We start from the raw sequence: 20,583 nt of genomic DNA on the forward strand, positions 1-20,583 counted from the left end.
CATGTGGAAAAAGCCGTTACCTCATGGATTAGGGCAGGGTTGTCCAACCCGCGGGCCGCATGCGGCCCAGCACGCCTGTAAATGTGGCCCAGAAGGAGTTTTGGTTGTGGCAAGAGGGCAGCGCTCTTAATGGAAATAAAAAAATCCTGCAAAAAAAAGAAAAGAAACTACTTACCTTGCGGTCTCGCGGTCACGTCAGCTGGTACTCCGGCTCCCTCGTCTCCTCCTCTGTGCGGTGCTCACAGTGAAGGTCGGGCGTGATGTCATCACGCCCAACATCCATTGCGGAGCGCAGCACAGAGGAGACACCCGCGCGAGAAGAACAATCAGCAGCACAGAATTGGAGAAAAGAAGAGAAGAGGACAGGAGAACAAGCCGATTAAAAGGTAAGTTAAGGGGGATTTTTTTTATTATTTCAAGGGACGCTGACCAGTGAATAAAAGTCACCTGGTCCTGGAGCATCATGAACCTTATCTCCCTGCTACATACTTCTACTTGTAATACTAATGGGGCATTATATATTATTCTCTTTGGCCCATTATAAGTTGTTATCCTTTAACTAACATAGTGGTGTAATTAGCAAAACAGGTCACAATTTGGGGTCACAGTGATGTATATGTCAGGTACCACAGGCCTGGTCAGGGCACCCTGATATACAATGCCTGGCTTAAATGCACTTTATTGATATTGCATCGAAACAATACAAAAAGTGATTATAGTATAATAACTAGAGAGGATTTTTTGAACAGGGCGATTGAAAGGTAAGTATAGGGGGATTTGAAAAAAAAGTGATATATATATATATATATATAAATATTAACTATGTTTTCTATGGTTTTTTGGGTGATCAGCTATCGTCATTGTTAGTGTATCTTATGTGCGGCCCAAACCAACTCGTCGTCTTCCAATGTGGCCCAGGGAAGCTAAAAGGTTGGACACCCCTGGTTTAGGGCTTCATATAACCGACCCCATAGTCACAGAGGGACAATTAAAATGCACCCGGGGCAGCCATTCTGAGGGTTAAACCAATATTCATAAGAAAGGAGCCGATCGGCAACATCTCTAAGTCATTGGCAGAGAGGGAATATTTTAATTGATATTTATTATAACCTTTGAATTTGCTAAATCACTAGCTCAAATTCCAAACTATAAAATAAAAAAATACACACAGTGTATATAAATAAAAATGTATTTTCCAACAGGTGGGATACTAAGTGGTTCATTCCTTCCCGACAGGATTTTGCAGGCAGACAGTCTGATTCTACACATCTGCTTCTAGAAACAGATGGTATCTTACAAGGGCCTGAGCGCCCATTGTCTGTGAAGCAGAAATTGAGGTTGAACTGCCCCCGTCAGTGTCAGCTGTCTCATTGTGGAGCGCTGACCCACACAAATCCATTATGCTTCTCTAGCAGCGATGCCGGTGAGCAGAATAAGAGCCCGGCGTACACTCTGTGACCCCAACACAACAGACGTAGCGCCTTCTGCAGCAGATTTTGCTCTGGAAATCTTTACAGAGAGTCTGGGTACAGGGAACGGATGGACGTCAGCCAGACGGTGTCCTGTCTGATCCCTGAATGCAGCTTATAGAACTGACTTTATAGAAGTTACCATTAATGCACCAGACTAATTCTGTTGTTTTAGAATTCAGAGCGACACAAAACATCTCTGAAAATCTGTAACCAAACAGCAAAGATATAATCACAACTCCGGAGAGAAGAGATTCTTATTTTAGTTGCAGTAGACAGGAAGGAAAAATGTACAATTACTGGATGAAAATAGCTGCCAGAGGGCAGAGCACACACTGTCCAACCATTGTATAGCCTGGGCCACAGCGTTTTATAGTCAAATTTACCATGTTTACAACCTATGCTATTTTGTATAAAACTCTTAATGCAGATTAAAAGATGCATAACCAGGTCTCATTTCTTTAAAAGCCCTGTACCTTGTTATATTAGAAATATAGTTAGGCTCTCTCTCTAAGGTTATCATCATCACCATTTATTTATATAGCGCCACTGATACCACAGCGCTGTACAGAGAACTCATTCAGTCTCTGCCCCATTGGAGCTTACAGTCTAAATTCCCTAACATACATATACACACACAGACAAACACACAGACCTGGGTCAATTTTGATAGCAGCCAATTAACCTACCAGTATGTTTTTGGAGTGTGGGAGGAAACCGGAGCACCCGGAGGAAACCCACGCAAACACGGGAAGAACATACAAACACCACACAGATAAGGCCATGGTCGGGAATTGAACTCATGACCCCTGCGCTGTGAGGCAGAAGTGCTAACCACTGAGCCACCGTGCTAACCACTGGGCCACCGTGCGGCCACAAGCCTACTTATGGATTTCGGACTGCCTACCATCCTTTATATTGCTGCCCCCCGTCGAAATCATACCAAACCCACGATGACATCATACATGCCTCTTGTCAGTAGACTACGCTTCCATCCAATGGTATCGTTAGAAGATTTCCGTGTGGCGTTTGTATGTTCTCCTTGTGTTTGAGTGGGTTTCCTCCCACAATCCAAAAACGTACTAGAAGGTTAATTGGCTGCTATCAAAAAATTGACCCTAGTCTCTCTCTCTGTCTGTATGTGCGTATGTGTGTGTGTGTGTGTGTATGTTAGGGAATTTAGACTGTAAGCTCCAATGGGGCAGGGACTGATGTGAGTGAGTTCTCTGTACAGCGCTGCGGAATTAGTGGCGCTAAACAAATGATGATTGATGGTGATGATAACACATGACTAAAATCGACAGGAAACCTCTGGCAGGAGAAAAGGGGATTATGGGAAAGAGAAAAAGTCAAATGCACACTACTGACCACTAAACTTTGCACTCAGATTTAATGACAACTTACGGAAGCTACGAAAATGATAATGTTATATTCCACTCCTAATACTTACATTACAAAAGGGCATACTTACAGCATTTCACGGACTGGATCTCGTTGTATGCGATTGCTTAGCAATGTTCTTGACAATCTGGCCACACTGGGACACTTTTCAATTGTAGTCTATTTAAAGGGACTGTCCACTTTGGAGGAGGGGGGTAAACTCCAAATTGTGTCTTCTACTAAACGTTTGCAGAAAAAAGTCAGTGAAAATTCTACATTTGCCTTTAACACCAACTGATCAAGTTAAGAGCAGACACAACGTGTACGGAAGAGAGATGGGCTGACCCGAAAGGAGAGCAAACTTCTGCTTGTATGGTGGGAAAGTCAGGACCTCATAAATCAGTATTTAATAAGGAAGGTGGGGGTGGAAGAGTGTAACAATGGTCAGCTAGGCAAAGCTCTGAGGCACTCAAGAATTTCTATAAAATATGTTGTTCAGATGCAAAAAGAGAGAATACTCTCTGCTATTAAACCTTTTATCAAATGCCAACCGTTGCTTCAAAACATAATTAAATTAGTTACAAAAAGGTGGAAGATGAAGACGTTCTCATTCTCCACGGTCATGGATGTTAGCGCCTGGGAAACAAAACGCGCAACGCATAACCGAAACACAAACACGTCTATATCATACAACCCATCCGTCTACACGTATCCTGAAGAATGAATCTCTTATTAATTTTGTTTGTTAATGAATGATTGCAGTTATACGCAATGAAGTCACATGTGCAGTTAAATTGGTTTTAATTAGATCACTGGGCAAAAAAGGAGTTATAGGAACACACATTATGATATGAATATGGTAGTGCAGAAAAAACCACTTGCAGCACATGCTTAATATAGAGCTCTTGTAAGATTATTACACAATTACAACACAAATTCCCACCAGATTATTGATTGATTTGGATATTGCGGTCAATCATGTCAAAACTCCCCATTTTATTGCAATGGGACTAGCCGGCCTTGGGTTCTCAAAACCGTTAACAGTATAATTTATACATTAGAGTTGGTACACACTGGTATTTCAAACCAGCACCAGTTCAAACAAAGCCCTAGCAATCTGTCCTCACTTCTACAGTGTTAGAGGATCATTCATTAACGTGTCTCAAGGCTTCCCCGGAGCACGATGAACTTAAATGTGCGCCCCCATAGCATTGTACTTTACTGAGCAACAATGCTTCTGAACGCTGCAGGCAAGGTCGTAAATGATGCAAAGCAACGAGAAGTGAACGCTTGTCAGAAAGTTTGGGTGCACAGGTTAAGCGCCACACAGTTAGTGCTTAAAATGTCGCTCACGTTTACAGCATCATAGATAGAAGGGAATAAAGTGCAGTCATTAAAAGTAAAGCAGACGTGCCTGCCTGCACTCCACTAATTGAAAAACAAGCAGCATTTCTCCAGGTTTTTTTTGTTTTTTTACGCATTAACTCCCCAATGGTACACTGGCAGCAGCCATCTTTTTTCATTACTAGGGCACATGCAGAATCTCTTTTATTAATCTATTATTTTGCATAAAATGGCTTAGTGGCGAGGCTGTCAGTGAAGGAGATTGGAGAAGACAAACAGAGTAACGTGTGGATTCTGGAACCAGTTCTAGCACTTTATGGAATGCCAAATGCAGGTGACTGGCGTTATGGAAGCAGCATGCGGTTCTGTTCTAAAGCATGGCAGGAACTGGATTTCATAAACGAATGAATGAAATTACCGTCTCAAACATGAGGAATGATTATGATGCTGACTACAGGTCAGTGACATCTATCACATCATAATCTCCATCAGTCACTGTACCGGGGCAGTAAATGAGGATTTCTTGGCATGACTTCTAATGAATTACTCCAAGTATCAGGAGCAGATGTCTAGTCAAAGGGAGCAGAACTCTGTCTCCGTTCTCTGGGCCAAAATTGACACCTCCCCCCCTCATTAATCTCCTACTTTAATATCTCTAGAGGCACAACACCAGGCAGACGCTAAACTTAATATCTTAGCGCGGCTCAAGCATTTTATTAGACCACCCTGTGCATAATGAGAAAAGTCAGGATAGAACGCTAACAAGTTTAGGAACAAATAATGTTGTTTAGAATTCCTTCCGTGTGACTCATGTAACAAATAACTATGGTGTTAAAACATTTCTTCTTTCATTCACACCTATCTGCATTTTACATATTAGTAAAACACATCAAAAGATGCATTAAAAATAGGCCAAACATCAGTTAATGGTGCCGTTCCCCTCCAATGCATACTAAAATTTAGTTATTTTTTTATTTTATTTTTTTAAGATGACAACCTGTATTTTAGGTTCCCGAACCTTTAACAGTTAATTCATACACATAACTTTTCACGCTGTTAAACATTTTCATAGCGGATGTGTATGAATGAACCCTAAAAGTTTCGGCAACCTAAAGTACAAGTGGTCTTCTTGAAAAAACAAAATGCTACTGATAGCATTCACAGATATTTAAAAGGTTAGGTACCTTGACAGTACTTTATACTTGAGATACTTGAGATTTGGGATAAGAAGTTTGCTGTGTATAGGAACAAACCTACGTCCACAACTTTATCCCAAATAACTGGAGTTTGGAGAAGGTGTTCCCTTAGGTCCTACCTAGCAGTATCCCCAAAGATCTCATTAAATACACAATACAAAGTCAGGACTTATGTTCTTATATAGGCCCTTCATATACAGATTGCTAAACCCAATCACAGAACAAGCGTATTGGTGACAATTTAGCCACATGGCCTTATCTGTGTGGAGTTTTTATGCTCTCCCGTGTTTGCGTGGGTTTCCTCCGGGTGCTCCGGTTTCCTCCAAAAACATACTAGTAGGTTAATTGGCTGCTATTAAAAAAATTGACCTTAGTCTCTGTTTGTCTGTCTGTGTATATTAGGGAATTTAGACTGTAGGCTCCAATGGGGCAGGAACTGATGTGAGCAAGTTCTCTGTACAGCGCTGCGGAATTAGTGGCCCTATATAAATAAATGGTGATGATGACCAACTGTTTGAGGGTCAAGGAGAACAAATGGATCACATTGAGCCCCCCTGTAGCTTGGTCAGGACTCGCTGATGCAGTCATTGGCCGGATTAGACTTTCCATCTTACCAAAACAGACCTGAGGGGACCATACAGGACAAGGTGATACTACAGCCTGATTGGTTACTACCCCCCAAAGGATCCAGGGAGATCTGAAATGTTGGATTCAAAAAACTTTTATTTACATCTAAGAAGTTCCTTGAGTGATTATTTTGCTTGTTAGATGATATAAATTTGAAAACATACTGTGAAAAATAACATCACTGTGGTTAGTATCACTTAGCCCGTGTGCATCTATTCATATCGAGAACACAGCCGAAGGAAGCGTCAGAGCGCGACAGTAACCAAATAAAAAGTTTCTAATCTCCGGAGTCATCAATGTCATTTCCTCCACACCTGGTCCTCAAGATATTGTTCTCCTACAAACTGTACTCAACGGACGTCATCTGAACCCCTCTAAATCCTTAATTCCTCTTAGTCCGAAACGGTCTCCGAGTCAAAACCTTCAGAGGATTTTAAGCCTCAGATTCACGCAGTCAACAGCGCACAAAAGTGGTTCGCTATAAATTGCAGCGCTGGGAAACGTATTGGAGAACTAGATAATAAATCTGCATATAGCAAATTACCAGCAAATTGTTGTGTAAAAACATTCAACCGAACCCGATCATCATCTGTTTGGGATCTACAGTACGACGATGTGGATTGGATAAAAATACGGTCAGGTGACACATCTGTGCACACGGTCAGACCAATCACAGCAGATGAGCTCCGTAAAGTCTATTTACGCATCATTGGTGGACAAATGGGAAGTAATTCCCCTACCAAGTGGCCAGACCTACTAGTGTATGGACACCTTCTACTTAATAAACAACTGGATGTTAGAGGCGACGCTCATATTTGTGGTTTCCTTTTTGTTAATTGCATTACAATAAATTAAGCAAAACAGTCTGTGCTCCATTAGGCTAGGTACACACTGGAGCGTTTTCTTCCAATAATCTAGCAAATCAGCAGACACACGACCTTTTGGTTGGAAGTCGGGGTAGTGTGTATAGTGACACGATGGTCAAAAGTTGTTCCAAAGTGTCGATTGTCGGCTCATTTGGTTGGTCGCACTGTTTAATATTTTCCGACCAATCCACCTAATGATCCATAACCATCATGTAGTGTGTATAGCTTGCCGATAGTTCCTTAAACTGAGAATTAGGTGCTTCTAGCGATAAAGCAATAGCTGGTGTCTATTGCATTAATGCGCATAGCATATGTCTGCCAGTTTTATTATAAACCTTTGTCAGTGTAGTGTTATAAAAAAAAAAAAACTGTTTCATTTATATGTGTATTGCTTATATCTGCCTCCTTAATTATAGCTATGTGTCACTTTCTTGTACACTCAATACACATTAATAAAAAGGCAAAATATGTGTATTACATTTGTCTGCCTGCATAATTATACACATTTTTGTATATAACACGTTATTGCATGAAGAAAACGTGTTGCCTTCGCTTTGTTATGAGGTTTCGGGTGGGTACTATTGACCGTGCTTCTGCCCCTTATTTAAATTTCTTGGGGGTATCATTACATGGTCGTTTCAGTGTGCGCAAATTCTAATCTTCGCTCACGACAATATGGCTGTGATGTCGCTGCCCGGACGGTAGGTCTTTTGTTAATCGTCTAAAACGTGACTAGTGTGTGCGCATTAATCGTCAGAGCGATCGGACCTTCGGTTGAAGGTAAAGTCGATGTAGAGAACACGTCGGTTGGAAAATTCTTCTGCGTACCTAGCATGCGACATTTCCAAACTTCTACAAGAGGAAAAGTTTAGTCGGGTCACTCAAACTACGTAGCAGGGAGCAGAGCTACACTGGGAATAAGGTCACATTGACACGATCATGTTTGTAAGGTAAACTAACTCATTTCAATTCCAATGCAACGTAGACCGACCTAAATCCCCTACTAAACAGTAAGCAGCATAAAACACTAAACGGTCTGCGGTGTTTATTCTGCTGAAGCCGTGAACCCGCCGGCACCTGACTATCATTAAAGTACAAAGGTGCTTTGCTTGGATCTGTGAACTATGGTACAACATCTAGAAACAGTCACACTATAATCAAACATCCTAATAAAATGGACTTCTTAACACATGGTACAACTGGGAGCCATAAACTCCCACCGACATTCCCAGACGTCTCAACACCTGCGCAGCGGGTGGATAGTAACAGCGGCACAGATCTAGAAGAAATACGTCCCTGTTCTACAGTACGGCTTCTATTAGAATAATATCTTATTTATATAGCACCAATCCTATAACGCAGCACTGTACAGGGGCAAACGCAGGATTTGTAGAGGGGGGTTCCCACACCACGCCGCTAGTGGGCGTGACCAGCATGCATGGGGGCGGGGCTATAATTTTAGATGGTGCTTGGCTGCTCTCCAACTCTTTCTATCCCCATAATATACATGGGCAATACTGCGTGCACTACTGTTAGGGGCACAGAGCTCTCCCTTTCAAGCAGAGCCATGTGAAGCGCGGGCAGGGTCCAGCCACCTCAATTATACAGTGCCCCAGGCTTGGAGGGGGTTTCCAGGCACTAGGAAACCCCTCCTTGGTTTGCCTATGATGTACACAAGCCATAAGGCAGGATAAGGGGTGTATTGGTTATGGATCTCAGTTCCGGTATCTCTCACTGCTTCAGGATTGACCACAACAATATTCTACATCTTTGAGATGTTGGGCTCACTAATTAGAATACATCTGATTGCACCCAAGCAAATATTTTTATTTATCTATTTTGAGTCTCTTTTCAGAGAATATTAAGTCAAATACCCAATTTAGGAAACAGTTTACTGTTGGACCCATTTCTCACGATCCCAATATGATAGTATGGGGAGCTTACGTGAGACACGTAGAGAGACCTTAGCCACGAGGAGACAGAGCTATAGTGGTAGAAAAAGGAGCACCATTATACAAACCTGCAATAAAATGACACGGCGCCACCATGCTGCACCGTTACCAGATGTTATAAACACTGGTAACTTTCTGTACCCATAAATCGCAGTAATCCCGTTCATATAATGACTCATTTACACAAACACATTACAAGCCATCAGATTGCCTGAGAAACTGATCAGCTGCCATACATTACATAGTGGCTTTTCTGTGACCAATATTTGTATAAAGTTCAGAGAAAATGGCGGCAACATGGATCGGGCGACTTGTACCAAAGGCTACTGTTCAGGTTTAGTGTCTGAAATGCATATTGGTGGGGGGCAATGGGTATATACTGAAGGGGAAACAAGTGAACAAATAAAACAAAAATATAAAATATGTAAACGGTATAAGTATAAGTGTGTAGCAGTGTATGTTTGTGTACAATCCCACATAGAAGATTTTGTTTATTTTTAAACAATTAGCTCTGCACTCACAAGCAGTTGATTGTTATTGTCCAGCAGTTTCTCCTATAACTCACTTTTCCCTTTGTCAAAAAAAATAAAAAATATTTGATCTAAAAAAAAATAGAAAGATCACGTCAAGAGATTGCGGGTTGTGATTGGTCCTCCCACGCACACACCCCTCAACCTAACATTTAAGGTTGGCAAACAAAACTGATTTGCTGATTACGCCGTTTACACAGAGGGGCTCCTTAGTAAAAACTCTTTCACGTAGGCGGTACAACGGTTTAAACCAGTGTTGGCTAACCTGTGACACTCCCGCTGTTGTGAAACTACAAGTCCCAGAATACCCTGCCAGCAATAAGCTGCTATATATTGGCAAAGCATGCTGGGACTTGTAGTTTCACAACACCTGGAGTGTCACAGGTTAGCCCACACTGGTATAAACAAACAAAAACTTGAAAAAACACTCAACTGGGGAAAGGAAACAACTTATCTAAAGAATCATAAAGGATAATAGGCATGAATGGATATATCACTGTACGATCACATTGTTTGATGTTTGCTTCAAAACATTCTTGATTTTAAATAGTGGTTTACAAAATACACAACCGTAAATCATCAACAGACATTAATGAGAAGAAAATAAATAAATATATATATATATATATATATATATATATTATTTAATTAGCCGCACAAAAGTGAACCACTCTTCCAATGCTTGGTGTCCTGTGGCTCAGTGATGCCATTAGTTCTTAGTGATTGATTTGCAGCAAGTTATGAATGGCCGCTTCCATTGTGTATAGGTTACAGGTACATTTGAAAATACAGCATAAAGAAATACCACCTCTTATACACCCAACAATATCCTGAAACGCTGCTGTACATTGCGCCATCTCTTAAATTCAATCTCCGCTGAATATGTAAACAATACAAAGGGCCACAGTTTTTATATTAAAAGACCAGCTACACTAGAAGCAGAGACATAAGACATGACTGAAGCCACAATTGAATTAATTTTCCTGACCTATGCAGATGTCATCTCTGGGTCTAGTAATAAACATGGAGATTAGCATTAGTCATTGATTCTGTAATGGGATCGATTCCCCAGACCTTACGTCTGCGGCCTAAGAAGCAAAGGTTAATGGCGTCTGTAAGATCAGGGGATCCGGCAACGGGATCCAATAAGTGATAGCATTTGCTAGAACAGACATACACGAATGGTAATTTCCACTTACACGATGACTGTACTATTTCTGTGTACAATTGCAGATATGTACAGAAATTGCTCTGAACTGGTGATCAATATAACAACCCCCCTTGAGTGGGACTTTATTTTGTTTTATTGGAGCACAGCTATATTTAACTTATAACCCATACATGACAACTTTCAAAATTTCTCCCCCGGAGTCATGTGACAGAGGGTAGGAGGGGGCGTGGTCACGTTGTTGCATCACCATAGTCCCGCCTCAACTACAAAATGCCGAAATTCACGGCATTGAATAGTGAGGGGCTTGATGACCCAATTAAGCCCCGCCATTCTATGCCGTGAATTTCGGCGAATCCAGGGAGGTACTCCCCGAAATTTGGAAGCCTCCCGGGAATTCCGGGAGAGTAGGTAAGTATGTTATAACCATGATCCAGCACAAGTCTGGGATGACCTTTATAAGTATGGCTAGTCCCAAATATTTTACTTATAAGGCGCCACAGATTCCGTAGCGCCGGATAAAGAAGCAAGTAACAAATAGATGAGGTAATATATGCAAGTAGCACAGATGTGTTAGTAATGATATGGAGGGACACACAGAGAGCAGCAAAAGACGTGATGGGACATACGAGGGACAGGAGACAGACGTGGGACAATAGGTCGAGAGGACCCTACCCGCGAGAGCTTACATTCTAGAGGGAGGTGGGGTGAGAGACAGTAGAACCAACTGTGAAGAGATGGAGAGGGCAGACGAGGAAGAGGAGGTGATGGATAGAATGGTCAGGAGGTGGTAAGATAGGAGAGCTTGAAAAGGTGAGTTTTGAGTGAGTGTTTGAAGGACTGAAGGTTGGGGGAGAGACGAGTGAGGCTGGATAAGGAGTTCCAAACAATGGGGGCAGCACGGCAGAAGTCTTGCAGGAGAGCATGGGAGGAGGCGGAGATCAGAGGCAGAGCAGAGAGGCCGGGTAGGTTTGTACCTTGAGACAAGGCCATCATCTATTTATTTATATAGCGCCACTAATTCTGCAGCGCTGTACAGAGAACTCACTCACATCAGTCCCTGCCCCATTGGAGCTTACAGTCTAAATCTCCTAACATACACAGACACACAAGTTCAGAGATGTAAGGGGGAGAAGTGTTGATAAGGGCTTTGTAATTTAGGGTAAGGAGCTTTAACTGAAGTAAAATAATTAAATATTAAAATAAGGTACTGGAAGTGGGTGGGAAAAAGTATATGTAAGGTGGAAAACAATGTTTCCAAGTAAATCAGACCCGGTGTAAGGAATAAAGACAAACATGCAGGAATCAAAGTTGGCCGATTTATTTGTTGCACTGAAGAAAACGGAAGATGCGAAGTCTAAAATGAACACGTGACATTTATGAGAACTGGTACAATCAACACAGGTAGCAAATCCCCCCCCCCCCCTTCCCAAAAAAAAAAACACCCAAATAACAGTTTGTCATGTTTCTAATGTCAGCATATCTGTTTGGTTGCTTTTTGCAACACCAGCTGTGTCCTTTGCACCAGTTTTCACAAATGTAAATAAACAAAGATTTATAGTCCGATATAGTTTTGCTCTTTGATCAGCTGTTACTATGACCTAAGAGTTTCCCAGTCATCTATGACCGCTCATATTACAACACAACTAGACAACCTGTGTCTTCCTGGATGTGGTGGGTCTACAAGCCCTGGCATGCTGGCAACTCAGACAGCCTCGCTTCCTACGCCCGCAATAAAGGCTTTTATATATCGCCCCCCTCATGTCAGTCATCAGTGTAGACTCCTCGTCTGGTTGGTAATCCTCATCACATAAGAGGATATCCTGAGTGTGCTACGTAAACACTCCAGAATATATAACTAGGTCTATCTACCACTCTACGCTGTCCCACCCTAGTACACATGCAATGTTCAATAAATAAAGTAATAAACTCTTTATTGCAGCTAAGATGCGGAAATCTCCCCATTTATGTGGATTGACAGGGTCTGCACAAGACAAACCCTTAAGACACATTACCCCGAATAACCTACTTAGCTGCGCGTGAAGAATGACAACCTAGTAATTATACACACGGCCGAGTTATTTAACGTTTGCAGCATCAACCAATGAGCCAAGCACCTGGACATCTTCCAGGGTCCCCGAAGCCCATTAATGTTCATAAGCTGCTCTAACTTAAGGAAGAACTCCAACTAAAAATGCAATCGTAAATATTAACCCCCTTCCAATCTGCCAAGTGGCGACCCATACGATTACCACATTCCAGATACCAAACATGCTCAAGGGATTCACCCCTGTTGGCACTGGAAATGGTGGCTTCGCCAGGGCTTGGCAGCCTGGGTATTTTCCATGAATAAACTGCTTGAGGTGTGTTGACAGCGCTAAACTGAATGGCAGTTGTGGACAGCACGGTGGCTAAGTGGTTAGCACTTCTGCCTCACAGCGCTGGGGTCATGAGTTCAATTCCCGACCATGGCCTTATCTGTGTGGAGTTTGTATGTTCTCCCCGTGTTTGCGTGGGTTTCCTCCAGGTGCTCTGTTTTCCTCCCACACTCCAAAAACATACTAATAGGTTAATTGACTGCTATCAAAAGTGACCCTAGTCTCTCTCTATGTGTGTATGTTAGGGAATTTAAACTGCAAGCTCCAACGGGGCAGGGACTGATGTGAATGAGTTCTCTGTACAGCGCTACGGTATCAGTGGCGCTATATAAATAAATGGTGATGATGATGGCAGTCGTGGCTCCACCTCCTCTGTCCAAATCCGCATTATAGACACGCTGCCGTGAGCGGAAAATTCATTTAAACACCTCCAGGCAGAGGACCCCCACCGTTTAATCCTTACCAGTACATGCCCTTCATGGGATGTCAACCTTTCACATACAGGACCGGAAAAAAAAAATCCGACAGGCATTTCTTCGATTCCCAGATTAATTTTGCAAAAAAATATTTTCCTCTAAATTGTGCACATTACTGGTAGCAAATATCGACATCTAGAGTAACAGAATCATTAACGATCACTTCTTAGCTTTGCAAAAAGAATATTATAATACCTATATTAAACAATCCAGAATATTACAGTCCAATATTAAAACAAGAGAGATGTTCCCCCTCTTATCTGTGACCTTAAATAGAACCCCCTGATATCTACATACTAGATAATGATGGGAAATAAAAAAAAACTACTGTCTGATATACACAAAAATATAATATCAGACTTCATGTAAGGATCACATACAGCACAATACAGGCAGAAAAACAACCAACAAGCTGACAGTTCTGTGCTTCTAACTAAAGACAGAAAGGAAATATTTCTAAATGAATAGTTTGAAAGAGTATATGAATATAAAACATATAAATAACGCCACAAAATGTATTCAGCACTTTACACCAGGCAACTAGGCAAATGCCCCAAAGAGCTTACAATCTAATTGAGAAGAAATGACTGATTTCACCACTTAAGCCACAATACTTTGCTTACAATGCAAATGATTTGAAACCTGATGCAAAAAAAGGAAGCCTAAGGGTTGCTGTACCAAGTCCTACAGCTTCAACCTTTCAATGGCAATTAAATACTGCATGGATTGTTTAGTATGTAGATGAAGGCATTCTCACAGGAGTGCCAAGACAGGCAGGACAATGCTAATACACAGAAGGGAAAATTAGCTGTAAATAAATGGAAAGTGCCCCACTAATACACTCTTTCACCCAGTCCTTGCACTGGAAAGTGGCAACTACATAGGAGAAAAATGTCATTAATTGAAAAAACAAAAACAAAGAGAGAGACATATCCCTATGAAATGCATATAATGATCTGTGCCGGATAACATATCCTGGTATACATGCCCTGCTTTTCTAATGCACATAGATGTTTCTATGTCAGCTTCTTTACAAAGTCCTTTAGCTAAATCTTGTTGGACGCCTTTTGCAGCAGAGATTTTCTTAAGAGCTCTGTCGTGAAGGCCAAGCTGCCTGTGAGCAGGACGTGGGGGCTGGGATATAAATACCACAACATCCCAAGAGAACATCCATTGGTGCAATTGTTATAATTATACATATAAAGTTATTTTATATTATTATGGCAGGCGCTCAAATGCATTATATGCTTATTACAGACACTGATAGAAGAGTAAGGTAAAATAAATATAAAATTAAGATGTAATTGTAACAAATTAGAATTCTGTCCAATTCCAGCAAGTCAACTTCTGACACAGTAAAACTTGTGCACTGATACAGTAAACCCATCTCCTATACCCAAATACTGGATTATCTTCTATTAGTCTGACACTTCTCAAGTAAATGGAGGATACTTGGTTTATCAGATTGTGACTGTACAGTCTTATCTTAGATGTAAATCGTGGATGCTTACACAATATCAATAAAACCATATATAAAACCCCAACTTAGTATCAATCCCATGCAACCTAGTGCCCCACAACAGATGGCACACATCGCTTACACCCTGACACATAATCCCCCACCATAGTCACTACACATACCCCCCTACCCCAACATAGCACACATATCTGCTGGGTACCCCACTAACCCTTAGTGAAGCCTGGTAGTCCAGTATACAAAATCTCTTCCATCAGCAAAAAAATCCCAATACATGACTAGGGCAGTACCCAAAAGGTCAATATTATATGCATTACCCTAATCTAGTCTGAGATTCCATTAAACCATTTGTGGTGTAGCCTGGCAAGCCCACCATCACCCCAGAGCAGGCACCCCGCTCCATCACCTCACAGAAGACACCCCATAGTGGGCACTGCACTCCATCATCACCCCAGGGCAGGCACCCCATCACCCCAGAGGGGGCACCCGGCTCCTCCATCACTCCAGAGGGGGCTCCTCCATCACCCCAGAGGGGGCACCCGGCTCCTCTATCACCTCATAGAAGACACCCCATAGTGGGCACCGCACTCCATCATCACCCCAGGGCAGGCACCCCACCATCCCAGAGGGGGCACCCGGCTCCTCCATCACCTCACAGAAGACACCCCATAGTGGGCACCGCACTCCATCATCACCCCAGGGCTGGCACCCCATCATCACCCCAGGGCTGGCACCCCACCACCCCGCAGGGGGCACCCCACTCCTCATGCCATCTCCTCCATACCAGCTAATCTCAGTTATCCCAATGAGCCGGGCATAACCCTGCAGCCAGTCTATGTCCTGCCTTCACCAAGTCTCCCCCCACACAGCCCCACGTCTTACCGGCCAGCTCATCAGGCTCCAGCCCGCTGTCCGCGTCCGTCCCGCATATCACGAAGTAATGGGCCAGGCGGCACGGAGCAGCGGCCGGACCGGCGGATGGAGAGGAGCAGCTGCCCCCGCTCATGGTCCCGTTCTCCAGGCTCCCGGCTGTGTGATGACTGACGGTCCCCGGATGCTCTCAGCACCGGCCCCGGTCACTCTCCATGATCCCCGCTGGTAACAGCAGCGTCCGCTCCGGGAGCACCGAGCACCTGAATGCTGGAGTGCTGCACACACCGCCCGCTAGGGGTCACTGTCACACACTGACACCGCCCACTGCCCTGAGCCAGCGCTCCGAAGCTGCCCTGTCCATCATTGTAAACCACGCCCACTGAGGCGGGTCTACCGCTAATAACCCCTCCCACTTCCTACATAGTCATTAATGTAGTGTAATAGTCAGTGGTAAATTATATATATACCTGTAATATAATGTGTGTCAGTGGTATATTATATATATACCTGTAATATAATGTGTGTCAGTGGTATATTATATATATATACCTGTAATATAATGTGTGTCAGTGGTATATTATATATATATATATACCTGTAATATAATGTGTGTCAGTGGTATATTATATATATATATATACCTGTAATATAATGTGTGTCAGTGGTATATTATATATATATATATACCTGTAATATAATGTGTGTCAGTGGTATATTATATATATATACCTGTAATATAATGTGTGTCAGTGGTATATTATATATATATATACCTGTAATATAATGTGTGTCAGTGGTATATTATATATATATACCTGTAATATAATGTGTGTCAGTGGTATATTACATATATATACCTGTAATATAATGTGTGTCAGTGGTATATTATATATATATATATATATATACCAGTAATATAATGTGTGTCAGTGGTATATTATATATATACCTGTAATATAATGTGTGTCAGTGGTAAATTATATATATACCTGTAATATAATGTGTGTCAGTGGTATATTATATATATATATATATACCTGTAATATAATGTGTGTCAGTGGTATATTATATATATATATATATACCTGTAATATAATGTGTGTCAGTGGTATATTATATATATACCTGTAATATAATGTGTTTCAGTGGTATATTATATATATATATACCTGTAATATAATGTGTGTCAGTGGTATATTATATATATACCTATAATATAATGTGTGTCAGTGGTATATTATATATATACCTGTAATATAATGTGTGTCAGTGGTATATTATATATATATACACCTGTAATATAATGTGTGTCAGTGGTAAATTATATATATATATATATATATATATATATCTGTAATATAATGTCTGTCAGTGGTATATTATATATATACCTGTAATATAATGTGTCATTGGTATATTATATATATACTACACCTGTAATATAGTGTGTTAGTGGTATATACCACAACTGTAATATAGTGTGTGTCAGTCAGTGGTATATACCACACTTGTAATATAATGTGTGTCAGTGGTAAATTATAAATATACCTGTAATATAATGTGTTAGTGGTATACACCACACCTGTAATATAGTGTGTGTCAGTCAGTGGTATATATCACACCTGTAATCTGGTGTGTGTCAGTGGTATATACCACACCTGTAATATAGTGTGTGTCAGTGGTATATACCACAACTATAATATAGTGTGTGTCAGTCAGTGGTATATACCACAACTGTAATATAGTGTGTGTCAGTCATTGGTAAATTATATATATACACCTGTAATATAATGTGTGTCAGTGGTATATACCACAACTGTAATATAGTGTGTGTCAGTCAGTGGTATATACCACAACTGTAATATAGTGTGTGTCAGTCAGTGGTATATACCACAACTGTAATATAGTGTGTGTCAGTCATTGGTAAATTATATATATACACCTGTAATATAATGTGTGTCAGTGGTATATACCACAACTGTAATATAGTGTGTGTCAGTCAGTGGTATATACCACAACTGTAATATAGTGTGTGTCAGTCAGTGGTATATACCACATCTGTAATATAATGTGTGTCAGTCAGTGGTATATACCACAACTGTAATATAATATAATATATAATATAATATAATCTCTCACTCGCTAAACAAACTTTCTTTAAATCCCTCATCTCTTCCCAGTCCTCTAACCCCCGCCGCCTCTTCGCTACCTTCAGCACTCTCCTGGCCCCCCCCCCCTCCTCCCTGACTGCCTCCGATTTCGCCTCCTTCTTCTCCTCTAAAATCGAGGCCATACGACTTGAAATCTCCTCCTCCACTCTCTCTTCCACCCCTCCCACTTTTCCGTCCTCCCCCCCAACCACCTTCCCTTCCACTCCTTCCACCCCACCACCAGCGAGGAAGTCCACTCTCTCATTTCATCCTCCCCCCCACTAACTGTCCCCTGGATCCCATCCCCTCCCACCTTCTTTGCTCCCTTTCCCCCACCACCTGCTTCCACCTCGCTCACCTCTTTAATCTCTCCCTCTCCAGTGGCATCTTCCCCTCCTCCTTCAAACATGCTCTCGTATCCCCCATTCTTAAGAAACCTAATCTCGACCCCACTTCTCTCTCGAACTATCGCCCCATTTCTCTTCTCCCATTTGCCTCCAAAATTCCTCGAGAGGCTCGTCTGCAGCCGTCTCACCTCCTACCTTTCTGAACACTCCCTCCTTGATCCTCTCCAGTCTGGTTTCCGCCCCCTCCACTCCACTGAAACTGCCCTGGCTAAAGTCACCAATGACCTCCTCTCTGCTAAAGTCAGGGGCCACTTCTCCCTTCTCATCCTACTTGACCTCTCTGCAGCCTTCGACACCGTTGACCATCCCCTCCTCCTTCACATCCTCCAGTCTTTCGGCCTCTCCGGCCCAGTCCTGCCCTGGTTTACCTCTTACCTTACTCACCGATCCTTCTCTGTCACCACCTCTGGGTCTCTCTCCCCCCCGTCCACCCTTCCTGTCGGGGTCCCTCAGGGCTCTGTTCTGGGACCCTTACTCTTCTCTCTATACACTTCCTCCCTGGTTGAACTCATCAGCTCATTCGGCTTCAGCTACCACCTTTACGCTGACGACACTCAACTATACCTCTCCTCTCCTGATCTCTCTCCCTCCCTCCTCTCTAGGGTGTCCGCCTGCCTCTCTGCCATCTCCTCCTGGATGTCCTCTCGATTCCTCAAACTTAACCTCGCCAAAACTGAGATCATAGTTTTTCCTCCCTCTCATCTTATCCCCTCCTGACCTCTCCATCACTGTCGACAAAACCTCTATCTCCCCTGTCCCCCTACTTTGCTGCCTTGGTGTCATCCTCGACTCCTCACTCTCCTTTGGCCCCCACATCCTCTCTCTTGCTAAATCCTGCCGCTTCCAGTTGCGTAACATCGCTCGCATCCGGCCCTTCCTCTCCCCAAATGCCACCAAATGCCTTATCCACTCTCTGAACATCTCCCGCCTGGACTACTGCAACCTCCTCCTCACTGGCCTCCCCCACTCTCATCTCACTCCCCTTCGATCTGTTCTTAACGCTGCCGCTATGCCTATTTCCCTTTCTTGCCGCTCCTCTTCTGTCTCCCCCCTCTACCTAGCCCTTCACTGGCTCCCATACCCCTTCAGAATCCTCTTTAAGCTCCTCACACTCACCTACAAGGCCCTCGCCAACTCCATTGCGCCCTACATCTCCACCCTCCTCTCTATTCATGCTCCATCCCGCCCTCTTCATTCTGCCTCTGACCGTCGCCTCTCTTCCCCCCTTATAACTTCCTCCCATGCGCGTATCCAAGACTTCGCCCACGCTGCCCCCCTCCACTGGAACAAGCTCTCTCCCTCCATCAGAACTTCCCCTAATCTGTCCAGTTTCAAACGGGCCCTAAAAACTCACCTTTTTCTTAAAGCCTTTCTGTCTCCCACTAAACTTCCTACCTTATCTTCTGCCTCCGTCCCCCTACTCTCCCTCTCTCCCCTGCGTCTCTCTGTCTGTCCACCCCTCCCCTTAGATTGTACGCTCCTCTGAGCAGGGCCATATCTCCTCCTGTTTCCATCACTTCTAACTCTGCTCTCCAGCTACTTAGCCCTCCTCCTCGAGGGTCCCCTGGGGGTCTCCCTGTCTTCCGCGCCCTCCTTCTTGGGTCCCGTCGTTTGCGGATCCTCCCTCACCCTTCCCCGCCCTCTCTAGCTGTGCATTGAGCTTATTGAGTTGCTGTGCTTACTGTTTACTGTACTGTGCTGCCTCCCATTGTATTGTAATTTGTTGGTCCCTGTACGGCGCTACGGACACCTTGTGGTGCCTTATAAATAAAAATTAATAATAATAATAATAATGTGTGTCAGTCAGTGGTATATACCTCAACTGTAATATAGTGTGTGTCAGTCAGTGGTATATACCTCAACTGTAATATAGTGTGTGTCAGTCAGTGGTATATACCTCAACTGTAATATAGTGTGTGTCAGTCAGTGGTATATACCACAACTGTAATATAGTGTGTGCCAGTCAATGGTATATACCACAAATGTAATATAATGTGTGTCAGTCAGTGGTATATACCACAACTGTAATATACTGTGTGTCAGTCAGTGGTATATACCACAACTGTAATATAGTGTGCGTCAGTCAGTGGTATATACCACAGCTGTAATATCGTGTGAGACACTCAGTGGTATATACCACAACTGTAATATAGTGTGTGTCAGTCAGTGGTATATACTACAACTGTAATATAATGTGTCAGTCAGTGGTATATACCACAACTGTAATATAGTGTGAGACACTCAGTGGTATATATCACAACTGTAATATAGTGTGAGACACTCAGTTGTA

The 20,583-nt window shown here is 42.7% G+C and overlaps 1 protein-coding gene across 4 annotated transcripts in view; it reads right to left on the bottom strand.

Annotated features, from left to right (window-relative positions):
- The window catches only part of DENND5B (DENN domain containing 5B), a 79,754-nt gene extending 63,730 nt beyond the window's left edge, over positions 1 to 16,024 (bottom strand). For 2 of the 4 annotated variants that reach the window (XM_075210386.1, XM_075210385.1), the window contains exon 1: positions 15,746 to 16,024. In XM_075210386.1, the coding sequence (XP_075066487.1) occupies positions 15,746 to 15,869 (124 nt within the window). In that variant the 5' untranslated portion in view covers positions 15,870 to 16,024. The remainder of the gene's footprint in view (positions 1 to 15,745) is intronic. The other 2 variants (XM_075210390.1, XM_075210389.1) reach the window with 1 other exon arrangement.
- Positions 16,025 to 20,583: the final 4,559 nt, after the last annotated feature.

Source organism: Mixophyes fleayi, chromosome 4 (assembly GCF_038048845.1).
Source record: "Mixophyes fleayi isolate aMixFle1 chromosome 4, aMixFle1.hap1, whole genome shotgun sequence".
In the NCBI taxonomy this organism is placed as follows: Eukaryota; Metazoa; Chordata; class Amphibia; order Anura; family Limnodynastidae; genus Mixophyes; species Mixophyes fleayi.